This window comes from Salmo salar, chromosome 15 (assembly GCF_965601325.2).
Source record: "Salmo salar chromosome 15, fSalSal1, whole genome shotgun sequence".
NCBI lineage: Eukaryota > Metazoa > Chordata > Actinopteri > Salmoniformes > Salmonidae > Salmo > Salmo salar.
In genome coordinates this window covers 104,355,328-104,377,910 of record NC_138305.1, presented here as the reverse complement: position 1 = coordinate 104,377,910, position 22,583 = coordinate 104,355,328, and the positions used below count along the sequence as shown (strand labels likewise).

The 22,583-nt window shown below is 44.9% G+C and overlaps 1 protein-coding gene across 3 annotated transcripts in view; it reads right to left on the bottom strand.

The window, feature by feature from the left end:
• Positions 1–22,583, bottom strand: part of LOC106572815 (protein kinase C zeta type) — a 189,546-nt gene that overhangs the window by 53,333 nt on the left and 113,630 nt on the right. For all 3 annotated transcript variants that reach the window (XM_014147311.3, XM_014147314.3, XM_014147316.3), the window contains 6 exons: positions 17,109–17,206; positions 14,975–15,061; positions 7,751–7,886; positions 7,158–7,245; positions 6,831–6,950; positions 2,740–2,819 (listed from right to left, as the gene is read on the bottom strand). In XM_014147311.3, the coding sequence (XP_014002786.1) occupies positions 2,740–2,819; positions 6,831–6,950; positions 7,158–7,245; positions 7,751–7,886; positions 14,975–15,061; positions 17,109–17,206 (609 nt within the window). The remainder of the gene's footprint in view (positions 1–2,739; positions 2,820–6,830; positions 6,951–7,157; positions 7,246–7,750; positions 7,887–14,974; positions 15,062–17,108; positions 17,207–22,583) is intronic.

Below are 22,583 nucleotides of genomic sequence, written 5' to 3'. Positions count from 1 at the left end.
GTGCTCAATGAAATATAAACCGGTTTTAACAGCAGCAGTTGTCACAAAGCGGTTTCCAGATACCCAGCCTAAAACCCCAAAGAAAAAGCAGTGCAGAGGCGGAAAGAAGCACGGTGGTGGCTTATCGCACCAATTACAGCAATTTACAGCAATGTGATCTTGGTATAATGAAGAGATGTAATATTTATTGAAAATAAACACAAAATTCAGTATGTATTTACCTCAAACAAACCCTTACACTACTCCTCTACCCGTTTAATATGCCACATATAAAACTATTTCATGGGATTGGTGTAGGCCTGGCCTACATTGAATTTCTTAAACCAGTTATTTCCTGTTAAATTCATAAAGGGAAGTGGACAAGTGTACACTTCAGGAGAAAGGAGAGATTATTTAGATGCATATTTAGAACGACCTGGATTTCTGCATAAATTTGACATACAATTTGATCTGATCTTCATCTAAGTCACAACAATATACAAACACAGTGTGCTTAAACTAATAACACACAAATTATTGTATTTTTCTTGTCTATATTGAATACATTATTTAAACATTCACAGTGTAGGTTGGAGAAAGTATGTGAACCCCCTAGGCTAATGACTTCTCCATAAGATAATTGGAGTCAGGAGTCAACTAACCTGCAGTCAAATCAATGAGACAAGATTGGAGATTTTGGTTTGAGCTGTCCTACCCCATAAAAACACTCACAAAATTTGAGTTTGCTATTCACAAGAAGCATTTCCTGAAGTGAACCATGCCTCGAACAAAAGAGATCTCAGAAGACCTAAGATTAAGAATTGTTGCCTTGCATGAAGCTGGAAAGGGTTCCAAAAGTATCTCTAAAAGTCAGTCCACGGTATGACAAATTGTCTATAAATGGAGAAATTTCAGCACAGTTGCTTCTCTCCCTAGGAATGACCGTCCTGCAAAGGTGACTGCAAGAGCACAGCGCAGAATGCTCAATGAGGTTAAGAAGAATCCTAGTGTCAGCTAAAGACCTACAGAAATCTCTGGAAGATGCTAACATCTCTGTTGACAAGTCTACAATACGTAAAACACTAAACAAGAATGGTGTTCATGGGAGGACACCATGGAAGAAGTCACTGCTGTCCAAAAAAAAACATTGCTGCATGTCTGAAGTTCGCAAAAGAGCACCTGGATGTTCCACAGTGCTACTGGCAAAATATTCTGTGCACAGATGAAACTAAAGTTGTGTTGTTTGGAAGGAACACACAACACTTATGTGTGGAGAAAAAAAGGCACAGCACACCAACATCAAAACCTCATCCCAACTGTAAAGTATGGTGGAAGGAGCATCATGGTTTGGAGCTGCCTCAGGGCCTGGACAGCTTGCTATCATCGATATAAAAATACATTCCCAAGTTTATCAAGACATTTTGTAGGAGAATGTAAGGCTATCAGTCTGTAAATTGAAGCTCAACAGAAGTTAGGTGATGCAACAGGACAACAACCCAAAACACAGAAGTAAATCAACAGAATGGCTTGAACAGAAGAAAATACGCCTTCTGGAGTGGCCCAGTCAGAGTCCTGACCTCAACCTGATTGAGATGCTGTGGAATGAATTCAAGAGAGCGGTTCACACCAGACGTCCCAAGAATATTGCTGAACTGAAACAGTTTTGTAAAGAGGAATGGTCCAGAATTCCTCCTGACGATTGTGCAGGTCTGATCTGCAACTACAGAAAGCGTTTGGTTGAGGTTATTGCTGCCAAAGGAGGGTCAACCAGTTATTAAATCCAAGGGTTCACATACTTTTTACAACCTGCACTGTGAATGTTTACACGGTTTGTTCAATAAAGACATGAAAAATTATAGTTTGTGTGTTATTACTTTAAGTGGACTGTATTTGTCTATTGTTGTGACTTACATGAAGATCAGATACAATTTTATGACCAATCTATGCAGAAATCCAGGAAATTTTAAAGGGTTCACATACTTTTTCTTCCCACTGTATTAGCTACCCCCCCCCCTTCTATTTCATCAGCCCCTCTACATATGTAATTTGGACAAACCACCACCCGCCTGCCTACTCCCAACAGTGGGGATGTGGTATTTTCATCAGTACAATAATTGTAATACTATCGCCATAACTAGCAAAGGTTAAATGTGAAGAGCCCCAAGACCATTCACTCCCCCAGTATAGTGTCTTACCATAGCCATGTATATCAGAGATGATACACTCAAACGCGTAGAAACAAATACACACCGTAGACACACCGCAGACACTATGAGCAACACACACACGTACACACACACATGTACACACACACACACACACACACGCAGTGCCTTCAAGAAAGTATTCACACCCCTTGACTTTTTCAACATTTCGTCGTGTTACAAAGTGGGATTAAAATGGTTTTAATTCGATTTTTTTTCTCAACGATCTACACAAAATTACATTATGGGGTATTGTGTGTAGATCAGACACAAAATCAAAATGTAATCTATCTTAAATTCAAGCTATAACACAACAAAATGTGGAAAAAGTCAAGGGGTGTGAATACTTTCTTGAAGGCACTGTATACACAGGTAAAAACATCCATACACACACTCTCTGTCTCTCAGCCAAATGGATGTGGCCTTCACAGAGTGCCTGTCATGGTGCTGTCCTAATGGTGTCTTGAACACGGTCCTTCACACGCTGTTTTCACTGAGGGGGAGGGAGAAGCTTTATTGGACGCACTTGGTGAACACTACGGTGTTCTTCTCTCACCTTGTTTAAAAAGCCCTTCAGCACGCTGGCAGCCTTTACCGACAGGGACCTTGGGATGCGAATTGTTTTTTCCAGAATAACTGTGTGGAGAAGACAGAGAGGGAATGTATGTGAAAGAGAGAGAGAGAGACAGACAGAGAGACAGAGAGAGAGAGAGAATGTATGAGACAGAGTGAGAGAGAGAGAGAGAGAGAGAGAGAGAGAGACAGAGAGAGAGAGAATGTATGAGACAGAGAGACCATCTGGTCTGCCCGTGGGTGCCTGTGTCTGCTGCGTACGAGCGAGGGGGTGGAAAGGGGGAGGAGGAGGGTGCTCTGCTCTGTGACTGCTGCGTACGAGCGAGGGGGTGGAAAGGGGGAGGAGGAGGGTGCTCTGCTCTGTGACTGCTGCGTACGAGCGAGGGGGTGGAAAGGGGGAGGAGGAGGGTGCTCTGCTCTGTGACTGCTGCGTACGAGCGAGGGGGTGGAAAGGGGGAGAAGGAGGGTGCTCGGCTCTGTGACTGCTGCGTACGAGCGAGGGGGTGGAAAGGGGGAGGAGGAGGGTGCTCTGCTCTGTGACTGCTGCGTACGAGCGAGGGGGTGGAAAGGGGGAGAAGGAGGGTGCTCGGCTCTGTGACTGCTGCGTACGAGCGAGGGGGTGGAAAGGGGGAGGAGGAGGGTGCTCTGCTCTGTGACTGCTGCGTACGAGTGAGGGGGTGGAAAGGGGGAGGAGGAGGGTGCTCTGCTCTGTGACTGCTGCGTACGAGCGAGGGGGTGGAAAGGGGGAGGAGGAGGGTGCTCTGCTCTGTGACTGCTGCGTACGAGCGAGGGGGTGGAAAGGGGGAGGAGGAGGGTGCTCTGCTCTGTGACTGCTGCGTACAAGCGAGGGGGTGGAAAGGGGGAGAAGGAGGGTGCTCTGCTCTGTGACTGCTGCGTACGAGCGAGGGGGTGGAAAGGGGGAGGAGGAGGGTGCTCTGCTCTGTGACTGCTGCGTACGAGCGAGGGGGTGGAAAGGGGGAGAAGGAGGGTGCTCTGCTCTGTGACTGCTGCGTACGAGCGAGGGGGTGGAAAGGGGGAGAAGGAGGGTGCTCTGCTCTGTGACTTCTTCAGTCACGTGCTGCCTTGAGACTTGCGGTACACAGGCTCAACACACCACTGAAGGACAGCAAGTTCTGTTTTCCACAGTGGAAAACAGTTTAGTGGTATTGTGTAGCAGCTGACCTTGTTGGTTAGTTAGAGCCACTGACACTCTGGGTACGTCTCTATAATCTCTCCTTCCTTCCTCCTGAGCTGTGCACATGTTCATTCCTCCCCACATATTTAAACGATTTAATGGGATTGGTGTAGGCCTGGCTTACATGGAGTTTCTTAAACCCATAAAGGGAAGTGTACAAGTGTACACTTCAGGAGAAAGGAGAGATTATTTAGATGCATTCTCTGTGGGGTCAAGTAAATCCTTGATTGACCTAAAAAATCCCCCCCCCCCCCCACAGTCATAACACATTTTACGTGCCTCGGAGCAGACAAGGCAGACGCAAAGCAGTTTAACTTCCCTGGCTCTCTGATGAACAGATTACAGATGGAAGAGTAGAGAGTTGTTGATCCTCCTCTTCTTCCTAAATGCCCGGGCCAGCCCTCTCTGATGTGTTTGTTTACGCTGAGTCCTAATGAAATGTTAACTGGATCAGTCTCTGGCTGTGTACCAAATGGAACACTAGTCCATATCTAGTGCACTAATTTTGACCAGGACTCTGCACTAGATAGGGAAGTGCCATTTGTGATGGTGTTGGTACCCCGGGGTTAGGGTAAATTATTACATTTACATGTATTTTTATTGTTCAATTGAAACTTGACTTCTGCTATTAACCCAACCCCTCTGAAACGGAGAAGTGCGAGGGGCTGCCACATTGGGCACCAGGGGAGCTGTTGTTGGGGGGTTACCTGCCTTGCTCAAGGGCACAATGGCAGATTTCTGGGACCACATTGCGCACCGGGGGAGCTGTTGTTGTGGGGGGTTATCTGGCTTGCTCAAGGGCACAATGAGAGATTTCTGGGGCCAATGGCAGATTTCTGGGGCCACTATCTGGGGTTGGAGGGAACTTTGGCCTGGGGCCTGGGTTAGGAACACTGATGGTGATGTGTTTAGTGGTCACCAGAAGGAAGGGTTGAGGAGCAGTAGGATATGGTAGAGTGTAGCATAGTAGACAGACAGACAGACAGACAGACAGACAGACAGACAGACAGACAGACAGACAGACAGACAGACAGACAGACAGACAGACAGACAGACAGACAGACAGACAGACAGACAGACAGACAGACAGACAGACAGACAGACAGACAGACAGACAGACAGACAGACAGACAGACAGACAGACAGACAGACAGACAGACAGACAGACAGACAGACAGACAGACAGACAGAGAGAGAGAGAGAGAGAGAGAGAGAGAGAGAGAGAGCTTGGCCAAATACTATCCCCCACTAGGTTGGCACCAAATGTTCCATGACACTAACACTCTCACTGGTTTAGAACCTAACCGCAAGAACCTGATTGTCCTGGAACTTTGGATACCACCATGCCAACCCTAAACTCTGTATGTCAGTCTATGGTTCTGGGGGTTGGCATGTGTGCCAGGGTTGCCCAGGGTGAGGTTGGCACTGGTCAGGGTGGTGACATAAGGCTGGTCACCCCCTACGGATAGAGGGACCGGTTTCCGCTAGCGAGGTGGCATCCAGGAGCATGCTGCTTGCCCTGTGGGGGCGTGAGGAAGACCAAAGGGTTGGCAGATGCCCGTGGGTTTCAGTGCTCATGCCCAAGCTGCAATGGGTGGGTACGGTGGAGAGAGACTGGGGGAGGAATGGAGGAATGTTCTCTCCAGCGGGGTATGGGGTGGGTTGTAGTACAGTATAACACATATAAATAGAATAACTAGGGGAGGAATGTTCTCTCCAGCGGGGTATGGGGTGGGTTGTAGTACAGTATAACACATATAAATAGAATAACTAGGGGAGGAATGTTCTCTCCAGCGGGGTATGGGGTGGGTTGTAGTACAGTATAACACATATAAATAGAATAACTAGGGGAGGAATGTTCTCTCCAGTGGGGTATGGGGTGGGTTGTAGTACAGTATAACACATATAAATAGAATAACTAGGGGAGGAATGTTCTCTCCAGTGGGGTATGGGGTGGGTTGTAGTACAGTATAACACATATAAATAAAATAACTAGGGGAGGAATGTTCTCTCCAGCGGGGTATGGGGTGGGTTGTAGTACAGTATAACACATATAAATAGAATAACTAGGGGAGGAATGTTCTCTCCAGCGGGGTATGGGGTGGGTTGTAGTACAGTATAACACATATAAATAAAATAACTAGGGGAGGAATGTTCTCTCCAGCGGGGTATGGGGTGGGTTGTAGTACAGTATAACACATATAAATAGAATAACTAGGGGAGGAATGTTCTCTCCAGCGGGGTATGGGGTGGGTTGTAGTACAGTATAACACATATAAATAAAATAACTAGGGGAGGAATGTTCTCTCCAGCGGGGTATGGGGTGGGTTGTAGTACAGTATAACACATATAAATAAAATAACTGAAATGGCATCCCCATTGAATCAATTATATTTAAATGGCTTAACACGTCTGGTAGCCCACAAATGTGTCATACAAGAAGCAACTGGCTCTCCTGTGGTATTGTTCTAGCTGTCCGAATGTCTTAGACTTATTTTTTGTGTGCAAATCTTTATCGATTTGAACACAAAATACATAATAAATAAATAAGAACTGTACTTAGAGACGTGTGGTGTGTTTGTGTGCTGTCTGAGGGAGAGCACCAACATACAGATATAAATAGCAAGACATTTAAAGACATATGAAGTTCTGCTATCCTGAATTATCATGCCCTTTCAGTTGAGGAGTGAGTAGCCAATGTGATCAGAGCATGTGTTGTTTTTGACACAACATGGCCACCATACAACACCCAGGTGGGTGCTACATATTGCCTAGTAGTAGTAGTGGAAGTCACACTTAACAATGTGAAGCACTGTGTGACATTAGGTAAGAAGCGCTGTCATGAATCCACTCCAAACTGTAGTAGAGGGCTCTCTCACCTTGGAAGAGGTACTCCTCGGTATTCATGTCAGGATTGTCGGTGATGATGTCGAAAGGGGACCTCCCGGCCATCATCTCAAACATAAGCACGCCTAACGCCCACCAGTCAACACTGAACCCTGCAGAGAGACGACAGACAACCGTCAGCCATCTTGGTTAGATTCAGCTACAGTATGGTAATGACAGAAATGGTTTGAGAGCGATCTGTTCATTATTTTCACATGTTTTTTTTAATGTTTTGAGTTTAAGAGTCTCAAAGGCAAATTCCCAGAGCTCATGTTCTCCCCATTCCCTCCATGTGTGTGTTGTTGACGACAGGGACTCGCCATAGTCTTCCCCTCTGAGGATCTCAGGGCCGATGTAGTTGGGGGTCCCACAGAACGTACTGGTGGTGTCTCCAGGTCTGATGCCCTCCTGATAGTGGAGAGAGATGGAGGAGGAGGAGAGAGAGAGAGTTAAATTTTTACATTTTAGTCATTTAGCAGACGCTCTTATCCAGAGCGACTTACAGTAGTGAATGCATACATTTTTTTCTTTTGTACTGGCCCCCCGTGGGAATCGAACCCACAACCCTGGCGTTTCACACACCATGCTGGCGTTGCAAACACCATGCTCTACCAACTGAGACACAGGGAAGGCCGAGTTAAAGATGGAGAGATACAGGGAGGATAACAGAGAAAGATGGTAGGAAAGAGAGCGAGAGAAAGACAAGAAAGAGAAAATAATAAAAAGCGTGAGACTTCGATACCTAGTGTATTGATCCACTTCTACGTAGTGAATGAGAAGTCCTTCAGCAGTAACAGTTCAGCAGTACTCTACAGTACACTGTATACTTCTACGTAGTGAATGAGAAGTCCTTCAGCAGTAACAGTTCAGCAGTGCTCTACAGTACACTGTACAGTAGTTCTGAGTGTCTCACCTTGCACATCCCGTAGTCTGTGAGCTTAATGTGTCCCTCGTGATCCAAGAGGACGTTGTCCAGCTTCAAATCTCGGTAGATGATTCCCTTTTCGTGCAGGAAATTCAGAGCGATACAAATTTCAGCAGCATAGAATCTGAAAAAAAAGGATTCATTCAGACATGCTTTTCCTTCTTCAGAGAGTTCCCAGCCCACAGACTTCGTGACTTAGTTTGTCCAAACGTACAGTTGGGTTCTGACCTTGAACCACGTAGAAACCATCCTGAAACCAACATATACGGTAGAATGTAGATTTTTATACAGGAAGTAGTTTCTAACGAATAGGTGATTATTTTTTTATATTCACATTGTCTAACATTTGGCATGGCGAGACGTGGTGGCATACATGGTGTTGATTTCTCTGGTGCACTAGAGCCTTATTTTTCACCATGGGTGTGCTCTCTCCCTCCCTCTCTCCCTCTCCCTCTGTGCTCTCTCCCTCCCTCCCTCTCTCTCTCTCCCTCTCTCTCTCCCTCCCTCTCCCTCTGTGCTCTCTCTCTCCCTTTGTGCTCTCTCTCCCTCCCTCTCCCTCTGTGCTCTCTCTCCCTCCCTCTCCATCTGTGCTCTCTCTCTCTCTGTGCTCTCTCTCTCTCTCTCTCCATCTCACTCTCTCTCCGTCTTTGCTCTCTCTCTCTCTCAATTCAATTAAATTCAAAGGGCTTTATTGGCATAGGAAACATATGTTTTCATTGCCAAAGCAAATGGAATATACATTAAACAAAAGGGAAATAAACAAGGGAAACATTCGTAAACATAACACTCACAAAAGTTAAAAGAATATAGACATTTGAAATTCTATATAATTGGCTATGTTGTAACAATATGTAAGTAGTTGAAGTATGAAAGGGAAAATAAATAAACATACAAATATAGCTTGTATTTACAGTGTTAATTGTGCTCCACTAGTTGCCCTTTTCTCATGGCAACGGGTCCCTTGCTGCTGTGATTGCCCACTGTGTTATTTCGCCTAACAGATATGGGAGTTTATCAGTGTTTCATTTGTTTTCAAATTCTTTGTGGAACTGTGTAATTTGAGGGAAATATGTGTCTCTAATATGGTCATACATTGGGCAGGAGGTTAGGTAGTGCACCTCAGTTTCCACCTCATTTTGTGGGCAGTGTGCACATAGCCTGTCTTCTCTCGAGATGCAGGTCTGCCTATGGCGGCCTCTCTCAATAGCAAGGCTATGCTCACTGAGTCTGTACACAGTGTGACGGCCCTGAATTTGTCTGAACCGTCTCAGTGCTTCTCCTTCCAATAGGGCGCTTCCCCTTTAATTCCCAATTAAATAGCCAGCCTCAGCTGCGCAAAAGTGGGGTTGTTTGTGATGGAGACGCGAATGAGGATGTTTTCAACCCTCAGTTCCGAAGCTTCTCTATTCCGTTTCTTTTGTTGCATTAAAAGTGTGCTTTGTAGCCTAATAGCTAGTTTACCCAGGATCGGATCCACTCTTTGCGTCCGTGGACTACACCTCTCCACTGTTCTTCGTGGCTTTTCTCCGCTGGAGATCTGTTGGGGAATTGGATTGTCTGACTGACCGACTGACTACAACCTTTTTGTATACGATATTTCATTTGTTTTGGTGTGATGTATACCGTGATGATTTATGTGGTCAGTTGTAGTTGAAGACGTACTGAGATGTGAGACTCTTTCTGGTTGTGTGGTAAAAGAGTTGATATTTTGATTGTATGATTGATACTATTGTCATGACGTTGGCCTGTGGGTAAGGTTTATGACCCCCCCCATAAATACCTTTCCCCCTTCCCCTCTCTTACTGACCCTACTGAAGGACTGCTGTCCTGTTAAATATAGAGAGTCTGGGAACATCAAACAAATGGGAAAAAGGAACCATATTTTGGTAATAAAACCAGTTGGAAATATGCTTGGGAACGTAATGAGTATGGATGTCAGTTCGGTTGTCATCTGAGACATTATGACTGATGACAGGACGACATAAATTGTATCTGAGAAAGTATACACCCTCTAGTTATCAGAGTCACACGGAATTGTTATGCAATTGAAATGTTTGATATTCAAAATGTTTGTTAGGAGATGAAATGTAATTTTAGCTTCCGAATGAGAGATTTGGGTTTTCATAAGGAAAGTGCCCTGCTCGATCAGTGGCCAACCCTGTGAAGAGACAGGGGTTATAAACGATGAAACACCTCCCTCCCCCTCTCCACTATATAATCCTTTGACGAAAAGATAACCAGGTAGTTCCAGTACGGGAGGCCTGCAGCCTCTACGTTAGAAGGACACACATGTCAACTAAGCCAACCTCGGCGTGAGCTATGGTATGAACTGGTATGAACTTTGAGCTTATTCACTACAGAAGTGCTACTTCCTAGCCGTTGAGTTAGCAGCGGCCGCTGTAACGTGGGCTAGGAAAGGACGGACGACGGATCCAGTCTAACAGACGGACGAAGATACCACCACGTATCCAATTGACCACCAGAGACATTCTTCCGAGTAACAGGAAGATCTGTTGGCCAACCCGGCCAGCATCTACGACCAATCTACCGAAGCGCAGCTCAGAGTAAATTTTTATAGCATTTTCCTTTTCCAAATGGGCGGTAATTTAGAATGCATAAGATAATGTATTTACGATAGCATAGCTGCTGTTTCTTTGTTCCTAAATCTTCCCGCTCTTTCATTCAAGCCCAACCCCCTTTCCTTTGTGTAACCAGCCGTCATATCTGTTCCGTCTACCGGGACGTTTTCTGTATGACGACATTGTATTCTGTGTATTTGTAATTCTGTGTGATTAGTTAGGTATTTAGTAAATAAATAATTAAACCCAATTTTGTATTGCTGATTCAACTTGTTAGCCAGGGTTCGTGAAGATAGCCAAGAACTTACAACTTTCATTATGAGACTGAAAATAAGACAAGGGTTAATATTGACTGCTATCGAGGTAAAATATGACTAAGTATTTTAAGAGTTTATTCGGAAGATAACAGCTCTATAAACGTTCTTCCGTGGTGCCCCGACTTTCTAGTTAATTACATTTACATGATTAGCTTAATCAGGTAATATTAATTACAGAGAAATCATTTTATAAGTTAGCATGTCATATCACTTAATCCGGCATAGCCAAAGACATGACACTAGGTTTACGCTACACTTGTATGAACAGACAAACATTGCGTGACTAAGGTCACTTGAGTTCCCTGAACTTGTTTACCGGGCTGGACTCTTTTAGGCCCGAGATACAGGACATTTCTGGAGGAACCAGAACTCATTATTTGTTATATTGTTGTGTGTGATCATTTATGTTAGTAATACAACCACGCAAAAGAATACAGTTGTTTTGAAGTTCTTTCCAATGTTTTAAGGGTTTATGAAAAGTGTATTTCCATCCTGACTTTTACACGAGTCCTTTGTATTGGTGTAGACTTGACGGGACTCATTTCCTCCCAAACCAAAAGGAGAAATCAATATTTTCTCTGATAGGCACCACCTATCTGGCACCCCTACAAACAATAACCTCAAGTCAAAACCATTACAATAGTCAAGGATTTTGTTAATTTAGGGTTAATTTAGGGTTAGTCCCAGTGGTCAGGTATTCTGACACTGTGTACTCTCTGTTTAGGGCCAGGTAGCATTCCAATGTGCTCTGTTTTTTGTTTGATTCTTTCCAGTGTGTCAATTAGTTATCTTTTTGCTTCTCATAATTTGGATGGGTCTAAATGTGTTTCTGTTCTGGGGCTCTGTGGGTTCTGTTTGTGAACAGAGCCCCAGAACCAGTTGGCTGAGGGGACTCTTCTCTATGTGAGTCCAGTATGGTGAGGCCGGGTGCCGCAGAGTGTTCTAGTGCCCACGCCAATTCATTTATATTGTATATGTTGAAGAGGGTGGGGCTCAAGCTGCATCCCTGTCTCACCCCACTGCCCTGAGGAAAGAAATCTGTGTGTTTGTTGCCAATTTTAATTGCGCACTTGTTGTTTGTGTACATTGATATTATGTCATATGCTTCCCCCCATCAATTTGTATAGCAGACCCTGGTGCCAAATTGATTGAAAAGCTTTTTATAAATCAACAAAGCATGAGAAGACTTATCTTTTGTTTTGTTTGTATGTCAATAAATGTGTGCAGGGTGTATACGTGGTCTGTTGAACAGTATTTTGGTAAGAAGCCAATTTGACATTTATTCAGGACATTGTTTCACTGAGAAAATGAGTCTGCTGTTGATTATACTGCAGAAGATTTTTCTGAGATTGATGCTGAAACACATTCCATGGTAATTCCACAGGTCAAATTTGTCTCCACTTTTGTGGATTGGGGTGAGAGAGAGAGAGAGCGGGGGAAAGAGTGCACTGAGAGAGCAGGGGAAAGAGTGCACTGAGAGAGCAGGAGAAAGAGTGTACTGAGAGAAAGAGAGCGAGGAAAGAGAGCGGGAGAAAGAGAGCGGGAGAAAGAGTGCACTGAAAGAGCAGGAGAAAGAGTGCACTGAGAGAGCAGGAGAAAGAGAGCGGGAGAAAGAGTGCACTGAGAGAGCAGGAGAAAGAGTGCACTGAGAGAGCAGGAGAAAGAGAGCGGGAGAAAGAGTGCACTGAGAGAAAGAGTGCACTGAGAGAAAGAGAGCGGGAGAAAGAGTGCACTGAGAGAAAGAGAGCGGGAGAAAGAGAGCAGGAGAAAGAGAGCGGGAGAAGAGAGCGAGGGCACAGAGAGAGAGGGAGAGAGAGAGAGAGAGAGGGCACAGAGAGAAAGAGAGAGACAGGGCACAGAGACAAAGAGAGAGACGAAAGAAAGAGAGACAGGGCACAGAGACAGAGAGACGGCACAGAGAGAGAGAGAGACAGAGAGAGACAGGGCACAGAGACAGAGAGGGAGAGAGAGACAGGGCACAGAGACAGAGAGAGAGAGAGAGAGAGAGAGAGACAGGGCACAGAGACAAAGAGAAAGAGAGAGACAAGAGAGCGGGAGAAAGAGTGCACTGAGAGAAAGAGAGCGGGAGAAAGAGAGCAGGAGAAAGAGAGCGGGAGAAAGAAAGCGAGGGCACAGAGAGAGAGGGACGGAGAGAGAGCGAGGGCACAGAGAGAAAGAAAGACAGACAGGGCACAGAGACAAAGAGAGAGACGAAAGAAAGAGAGACAGGGCACAGAGACAGAGAGACAGGGCACAGAGACAGAGAGGGAGAGAGAGACAGGGCACAGAGACAGAGAGAGAGACAGACAGGGCACAGAGACAAAGAGAGAGACGAAAGAAAGAGAGACAGGGCACAGAGACAGAGAGACAGGGCACAGAGAGAGAGAGACATGGCACAGAGACAGAGAGACAGGGCACAGAGACAGAGAGAGAGAGAGAGAGACAGGGCACAGAGACAAAGAGAAAGAGAGAGACGAGAGAGCGAGACAGAGAGAGAGAGACAGGGCACAGAGAGAGACAGAGAGACAGGGAACAGAGAGAGGCACAGAGACAGAGAGAGACAGGGCACAGAGACAAAGAGAAAGAGAGAGACGAGAGAGCGAGACAGAGAGAGAGAGACAGGGCACAGAGACAGAGAGACAGTGCACAGAGAGAGAGAGACATGGCACAGAGACAGAGAGACAGGGCACAGAGACAGAGAGAGAGAGAGAGAGACAGGGCACAGAGACAAAGAGAAAGAGAGAGACGAGAGAGCGAGACAGAGAGAGAGAGACAGGGCACAGAGAGAGACAGAGAGACAGGGAACAGAGAGAGGCACAGAGACAGAGAGAGACAGGGCACAGAGAGAGACAGAGAGACAGGGAACAGAGAGAGGCACAGAGACAGAGAGAGACAGGGCACAGAGACAGAGAGAGAGAGAGAGACAGGGCACAGAGACAGAGAGAGACAGGGCACAGAGAGAGAGACAGGGCACAGAGAGGGAGAGAGAGAGAGAGAGAGGGAGAGAGGGGGAGAGAGAGAGAGAGAGAGAGAGAGAGAGAGAGAGAGAGAGAGAGAGAGAGAGAGAGAGAGAGAGAGAGAGAGAGAGAGAGAGAGAGAGAGAGAGGGCACACAGAGAGACGGACAGGGCACAGAAAGAGAGGGATACAGGGCACAAAGACAGAAAGAGAGAGAGAGGGCACAGAGAGAGAGAGAGACAGGGTGCCAAGAGAGAGAGATACAGGGCACAGAGAAGACAGGGCACAAAGACAGAGAGACAGGGCACAGAGACACAGAGAGAGAGAGAGAGAGAGAGAGAGAGAGAGAGAAACAGGGCACAGAGAGAGAGAGAGAGAGAGAGAGAGAGAGAGAGAGAGAGAGAGCAGTGCTTCACTGAGTGGTGTTCTGCACTTCATCCTGTCAGCTCCACCACCACCACCCCCACCGTCCCCCTCAGGGGACCCAACCCAGGGACCTCTCAGAGCACGCCTCATGAATATGTACCATCATTATCGGTGATAACATGCCACTGTGCATGGACGGGGCCGGGGCCCACTGCATACAGATGGAGTGCCAGTGGGGGCCCTTGCCTCTCTAAATCATCCTGCCTTTGATCCAAGTTTATCACCAGCGCATTCTGAGAAACTACGTAGACAGGCACAATGAATTATGAGCGCTAATTATGTTTTGACAATGTAATGATGATTTTTTTCTTCAAAAGAGCACGTCAGGAGAATTTGGTTTGACTTGCCCTTCCACGGAAACGCTAACAGACTGTCAAACGAGGAGTAGCTTTCTCCGGAAGAAAAATAACAACAGCACAGGAGAGATATAGTAAAGTCAATCAAAGTGGTTTTGCACCAGCCGCCCCAAAATAGTAACAATCTACCAATCACAGGCTGTTTCTGTTCCAGGCCAGTTTGTCACTCTCCTTGAACAGCACTCTCTGTACGAAGCAAACAAGCCCAATTATGAGGGCTGCCTGCCTGCGTGTCATCGTACAGCTTCAATGAGGATATTTCAAGAAGTGGCTCGGCCTCTCCTTGTCCCTCACTTTGTGCAATAGGGGAGTAGGGGAGAGACAGTGAGGGAGAGAGACGGTGGTTACAGACAGAGATTGGGACTTGACTATCTGGCGATACCGCCAACTTCATCCACTTCACCGATGTGCCTTTCATGTTGGGATTCTAATAGGGCCTCGTCCTCCTCCAAAACAAATGGATACGTTTATAGGGGAAATGGCAGAGAGCCATGTTTAAGGGTTGATTGACGGGTTCTATCCGTATGCTGTTGAAGTACCGGAGGAACTGGAGTAGAATGTCTGTTTGTTTGTTTACCTCGCATGTTCTTCTGGTAGTTTCCGTTGCCGTTGCATATGAAACATCAGATCCCCTCCGTTGACGTACTCGATCACGAGAAATAACCTATAATCGGAAGAACAGGGAAGGAGAAGATATTGGGAAACAGTCTTGGGAGAGTGTCTGAAGGTTGAATGTATCCTAAGTGGTCCTTGTACCAAGATTGCCATTTTCCCAAACAATAGTCAAGTATTGTCATTGTACAAGGAGAGGCTGCATGGATGCCAATTCAATTGAATTATAACTTAGCTTAAGTTCTTTGTAACAATCAATGTCTTCGTGAAATTGGTGAATTTCTTACACAAAAGTCATTTTTGCTCTAAAAACCCCCAGTAAAAAAAGCCTGGGTAAAAACGACTGTGCCCAATGCCTCTTAACATTCTGTTTGGTTTTACAGGTCATGGTTCATGGTCTTACGGTAACCACTCTCATGGTCTACCAGTAATTGACTACAACTGTACATTTCTTAAGTTACAATGAGAAGTCTGTCATTGAATGCATCACTATTCCCAGAAGCCACAGCTCCGTAGTTTCTTACTTCACACTGAAAATGAACAGAGGTCTAATGGTGAGTGATTAAGTTGCCTAGTTCCAAGACCAGTGGGACAGCTACAGAGAAATGTAACCTTTATTTAGCCACAGCATGTCATTCAGAACCAGTGGTGTAAAGTACTTAAGTAGTACTTTAAAGTATTTTTTACTTAAGTCATTCTTTGGGAAATGTGTACTTTCCTTTACAATTTATATTTTTGGCAACTTTTACTTCACTACATTCCTGAAGAAAATAATTACTTTTTACTCCTTACATTTTCATTGACACTCAAAAGTACTGGTTACATTTTGAATGCTTAGCAGGACAGGAAAATGGTCCAATTCACGTACTTATCAAGAGAACATCCCTGGTCATCCCTACTGTCTCTGATCTGGTGGACTCACTAAACAGAGAACATCCCTGGTCATCCCTACTGCCTCTGATCTGGAGGACTCACTAAACAGAGAACATCCCTGGTCATCCCTACTGCCTCTGATCTGGAGGACTCACTAAACAGAGAACATCCCTGGTCATCCCTACTGCCTCTGATCTGGAGGACTCACTAAACAGAGAACATCCCTGGTCATCCCTACTGCCTCTGATCTGGAGGACTCACTAAACAGAGAACATCCCTGGTCATCCCTTCTGCCTCTGATCTGGTGGACTCACTAAACAGAGAACATCCCTGGTCATCCCTTCTGTCTCTGATCTGGCAGTCTCACTAAACAGAGAACATCCCTGGTCATCCCTACTGCCTCTGATCTGGAGGACTCACTAAACAGAGAACATCCCTGGTCATCCCTTCTGTCTCTGATCTGGCAGTCTCACTAAACAGAGAACATCCCTGGTAATCCCTACTGCCTCTGATCTGGAGGACTCACTAAACAGAGAACATCCCTGGTAATCCCTACTGCCTCTGATCTGGAGGACTCACTAAACAGAGAACATCCCTGGTAATCCCTACTGTCTCTGATCTGGTGGACTCACTAAACAGAGAACATCCCTGGTCATCCCTACTGCCTCTGATCTGGTGGACTCACTAAACACACATTCTTAATTTGTAAATTATGTCTGAGTGTTGGACTGTGCACCTGGCTATCTGTAAATGATGTCTGAGTGTTGGAGTGTGCCCCTAGCTATCTGTCAATAAAAATGTAAATTGTGCTCTCTGGTTTGCTTAATTTAAGGAAGTTGAAATTATTTATATTTTTTATACTTAAGTACATTTTAGCAATTCCATTTACTTTTGATACTTAAGTATATTTAAAACCAAATACTTTTAGACAAGTAGTATTTTACTGGGTGACTTTCACTTTTACTTGAGTCGTTTTCTATTAAGGTATCTTTACTTTTACTACAGTATGACTGAGTACTTTTTCCACCACTGTTTAGAACACATTCTCAATGTAAAAAGCAACATGTTGGAATCTATACTGAGTCTCTTGTTTCGTCCCAATTGGCACCCCATTTCCTACATAGTGCACTACTTTTGACCCAAGGCCCATAGGGTTCTGGTCTAAACTAGTGCACTAAATAGGGAACAGGGTACCATTTGGGGCATATCCTCTGTCTGCCTCTTACCGGCTCTCTGTCTGAAAGCAGGAGTGAAGGCCCACTAAAAACGGATTGGTAGACGCCTGCTCAAACACATGCTTCTCTGTCTGCACCCAGTCGATGTCCTGTTGGAGAATGAGTGAGAGAGAGAGTGGATGGAGCAAAAGAGAGAGAGAGAGAGAGAGAGAGAGATGAAAAGACAACACATTAGCAACCATTGTTTGTATCCATACAGTAGCAGCATCTTGTCATAGCAGACAGACTACCTGCTCTGCCTTTCATGTCTCTGTGCTGTCAACTCAGTTCCCCAGAGGAAGAAATAGTGGAACATCACAACACAAAGCAGCCATTTTCTTAATTTCTCATTGCTCAGTACAATACAAGAACATTATTTTATCTAAGCCACTATATTCTATCTAATGGATTTCTACTGTCCTGGTACAGTGCATTTGGAAAGTATTCAGACCCCTTGACTTTCCACATTTTGTTCCGTTACAGCCTTATTCTAAAATGGATGAAATTGTTTTTTTCCCCTCAATTTACACACAATACCCCATAATGACAAAGCAAAAACAGTTTTTTAGAAATTGTAGCAAATGTATTAAAAATAAGAAACATCACATTTACATAAGTATTCAGACCCTTTACTCAGTACTTTGTTGAAGCACCTTTGGCAGCGATTACGATTACGATTCTGCTTGGGTATGATGCTACAAGCTTGGCACACATGTATTTATGGAGTTTCTCCCATTCTTCTCTGCAGATCCTCTCATGCTCTGTCAGGTTGGATAGGGAGTGTAGCTACACAGCTATTTTCAGGTCTCGGAGATGTTCCATCTGGTTCAAGTCCGGGCTCCGGCTGGGCCCCTCAAGGATATTCAGAGACTTGTCCCGAAGCCACTCTACCATAAAGGCCTGACTGGTGGAGTTCAGCAGAGATGTTTGTCCTTCTGGAAGGTTCTCCCATCTCCACAGAGGAACTCTGGAGCTCTGTCAGAGTGATCATCGGGTTCTTAGTCACCTCCCTGACCAAGGCCCCCCTATTGCTCAGTTTGTCCGGGCGGCCAGCTCCAGGAAGAGTCTTGGTGGTTCCAAACTTCTTCAATTTAAGAATGATGGAGGCCACTGTGTTCTTGGGAACCTTCAACGCAGCAGACATTTTTTGTACCCTTCCTCAGATCTGTGCCTCGACACAATCCTGTGTCTGAGCTCTACGGACAATTCCTTTGACCTCATGGCTTGGTCTTTGCTCTGACATGCACTGTCAACTGTGGGACCTTATATAGACAGGTGTGTGTCTTTACAAATCCTGTCCAATCAATTGCATTTACCACAGGTGGACTACAATCAAGTTGTAGAAACATCTCAGGGATGATCAATGGAAACAATTGAGTTTCATAGCAAAGGGTCTGAATACTTAAGTAAATAAGGTATTTCAGTTTTTGTTTTAATACATTTGCAAAAATATCTAAAAACCTATTTTTGCTTTGTCATTATGGGTATTGTGTGTGTAGATTGATGAGAACTTTTATTTATTTAATACATTTTAGAATAAGGCTGTAACATAACAACATGTGGAAAAGGGGAAACCGTTTGAATACACTGTATCAACCCTTTAGATTAAACTACCTTTTATGAAGTAAAGACTGAGTAAATCGACAAGAACATGGATCCAATATAGGTAGAAGTTACCCTACTGATGACTTCAACGGTCTACTTTCCAATGAATAAAATAGAAGGCATAAAACACAAGAAATGGAACACAGAAATACATGGAAAATATGGGATGAATATCTAAAACAAATACACAGATGAAGGAACGTTTCAGCGTCTACATGCTACGGCATTCATTTGAGGTCGTTACTTGATAGTACTATTGGACTACAATCTAACGCGTAGGAATAAAGGAGAACTAAAGGGGCCCAATCACAAACAGAAACACTAGTTAGAGAAGGAGGCACCTTTTGTTTTCTCTTCCTCTGGCAAATGAAGAAGTAAAAAGAAACACAGGAAACACTAAAACACTGCATAAACAATTTTCCAATCACACAATGGCCACCTAGATGACCACACAATGAACACACGCTGTTTATTATCTATGCATAGTCACTTCACCCCTACCTACATGTACAAATTACCTCGACTAACCTGTAACCCCGCACATTGACTCAGTACCGGTACCCCCTGTATATAGCCTCCACATTGACTCAGTACCGGTACCCCCTGTATATAGCCTCGTTATTTTATTGTGTTACTTTTATATTTTTTTACTTTAGTTTATTTAGTGCTTAGAGCTCTACTCTAAGCTACTCAAACAACTCTTTAACCCAGGGGTTCTTTTACAGTCTGGAATCCAAAAGAGAAATTTTGAGGGTCATAAGCGAGATTTGGTTGGGGGAACCCCACGGGCAAAACATTTTAGTGGCGTAGAGAAAAATGAAGGTTTTATAACTAATTCCCTGCAATTCTACACATTTTACCATGGGTCATGGATCATCTTTTGGCAGTTTTACAGCTAATACCCTGCAATTCTACACATTTTACCATGGGGCATGGAATTTTTTGGGGCAATTTTACAGCCAATTTCCTGCAATTCTGCACATTTTTGCAATGGGGTGAAGAGAAATCTTGCCGTTTTTAAAGATAATTTCCAGCAATTCTACACATTTTTCCATGACTTATGTTAATATGATATCTGAGTGAGAGTGACTACAAAATCAAAGGGGTCCCCTGGATGTCAGAGAGCAATTCATTTGCAAGCCCAGGCCAGTGCCAACAGAGAGTAAGCAGATTACAGAGCTCTGGCTGTGATTGCGCTGGGAAGTCACGGATGAAGACAGACAGCTGTTGTTTTTCCAGGACATGGCCTTATACTTCCTCTTCTGAAAGTGTTCGGGTGGGTCTAGTGTTTGGGTGGGTGGGTCTAGTTTTTTGGTGTGTCGGTCTAGTGTTTGGGTGTGTCGGTCTAGTGTTTGGGTGTGTCGGTCTAGCGTTTGGGCGGGTGGGTCTAGTGTTTGGGCGGGTGGGTCTAGTGTTTGGGCGGGTGGGTCTAGTGTTTGGGCGGGTGGGTCTAGTGTTTGGGCGGTTGGATCTAGTGTTTGGGCGGGTGGGTCTAGTGTTTGGGCGGGTGGGTCTAGTGTTTGGGCGGGTGGGTCTAGTGTTTGGGCGGTTGGATCTAGTGTTTGGGCGGGTGGATCTAGTGTTTGGGTGGGTTGGTCTCTTCACTATCTATCCATCTCTATCACTGTTGTTAACCAACTGCCAATCAACTCATAGAAATACACAAAGAACAAATACATATTTCACTACTTTAAAATGGAGATAGCCCTCAGTGGTTCTGGCCTTGTTGTCACAGAAGCGATCAATGGCAATCGGTGATCGGCAGTATGCCCTCTTTCTACCTCTATGGATCAATGGAAAAGATTGGAGGTGCACCCTCTAGGTTCTATATCTATGATAGCAACCTGTCTGGCTTTGGCGGGGGGCGGCCATGTTTCTTTCTTAAAGCTGGGCCTTGGCTGCCTTGAAAGGGATAGGATCCCAAGCCGTGGTGCTGACTAGACTGAACCCAGGCCAGGGACTATCTAGGTTGAACCCAGGCCAGGGACTGACTCTCATGGACTGACTAGGATGAACCAAGGCCAGGGACTGACTCCCAGGGACTGACTAGGCTGAACCCGGGCCAGGGACTGTCTAGGCTGAACCCGGGCCAGGGACTGTCTAGGCTGAACCCGGGCCAGGGACTGTCTAGGCTGAACCCGGGCCAGGGACTATCTAGGCTGAACCCAGGCCAGGGACTATCTAGGCTGAACCCAGGCCAGGTACTGTCTCCTAAAATACCCACCATCAGGCCCGTTATATGTCCAGCAGTGACCCTTTAAAAGCCCTTTTCTGCAGTCAAATGACCACATTACCCTCTGGAGGCCTCATGGGTGGAATGTTATTCATATTTTTCATAATAAACATCATTTAAAAGAAACCGCCGAAAATCTGGTGCTCCTATGTCAAACGTTTTGTTATATTCAGTGTTCTGTGATGTATATAAAGTTATAAAGTGTAATATTGGGATGTAAACTCTAAATGTAATACATTACAACTCTATATCTGACATGGTACAGGTGTCTTCTTTCTTTAAGCCCATAACCATGTGTGAGAGATGTAAACTTTTGTTTCAAACTAGGTTTGTTTAAGACTACCAAGAAACACCCTGTGTGATGCTGATTTAGCACACTGCAGTAAAAGGTTAATATGTAAACACACCCGTCTATCTGTCTCTGACAACTGTCTGACGTCCCTGAAATTGACATCTGGGCCAGGCTTTGTTTGGCTAAGCCTGGCGCTTTGCTGTTATATTGACAATGGTAGTCAAGGAAGAGTGGTTCTGTTCTTAAGAGCTGATTGAACTTGAACTCTTTCTGCTGTTGTGGTTTTCTGTTTACACATTTGAAGAGTACTTTACTAAATAAATGAATAATTCTACACCTGTTGTTTACGAAGCATGTGACAAATGATCAAGATTGATAATGAGAGATATATAAAGAGAGCTCTATAATGACAGATATATAAATCACTGAACGGGCCGTACGGTGTAAGATAATTGTCTCATCACTCCTCCCAGTTAGGGGGAGTGATGAGCTCTACAGCACTCACAACTCAATCGCTGGTTGAAAACTGTTTTCTTCCCCTCCCAAAAGATAGAATTTGTAGATAATTGGCCCTCTTTCTGGGACTCACCCACAAACAGGACCAAGCGTGGCCTGTTGAGTGACGGACTCCATCCTAGCTGGAGGGGTGCTCTCATCTTATCTACGAACATAGACAGGGCTCTAACTCCTCTAGCTCCACAATGAAATAGGGTGCAGGCCAGGCAGCAGGCTGTTAGCCAGCCTGCCAGCTTTGTTGAGTCTGCCACTAGCACAGTCAGTGTAGTCAGCTCAGCTATCCCCACTGAGACCATGTCTGTGCCTCGACCTAGGTTGGGCAAAACTAAACATGGCGGTGTTCGCCTTAGCAATCTCACTAGAATAAAGACCTCCTCCATTCCTGCCATTATTGAAAGAGATTGTGATACCTCACATCTCAAATTAGGGCTACTTAATGTTAGATCCCTCACTTCCAAGGCAGTTATAGTCAATGAACTAATCACTGATCATAATCTTGATGTGATTGGCCTGACTGAAACATGGCTTACGCCTGATGAATTTATTGTGTTAAATGAGGCCTCACCTCCTGGTTACACTAGTGACCATATCCCCCGCGCATCCCGCAAAGGCGGAGTTCTTGCTAACATTTACGATAGAATATTTCAATTTACAAAAAAAGACGACGTTCTCATCTTTTGAGCTTCTAGTCATGAAATCTATGCAGCCTACTCAATCACTTTTTATAGATACTGTTTACAGGCCTCCTGGGCCGTATACAACATTTATCACTGAGTTCCCTGAATTCCTATTGGACCTCATAGTCACGGCAGATAATATGCAAAAAAAATGTACTTCAATA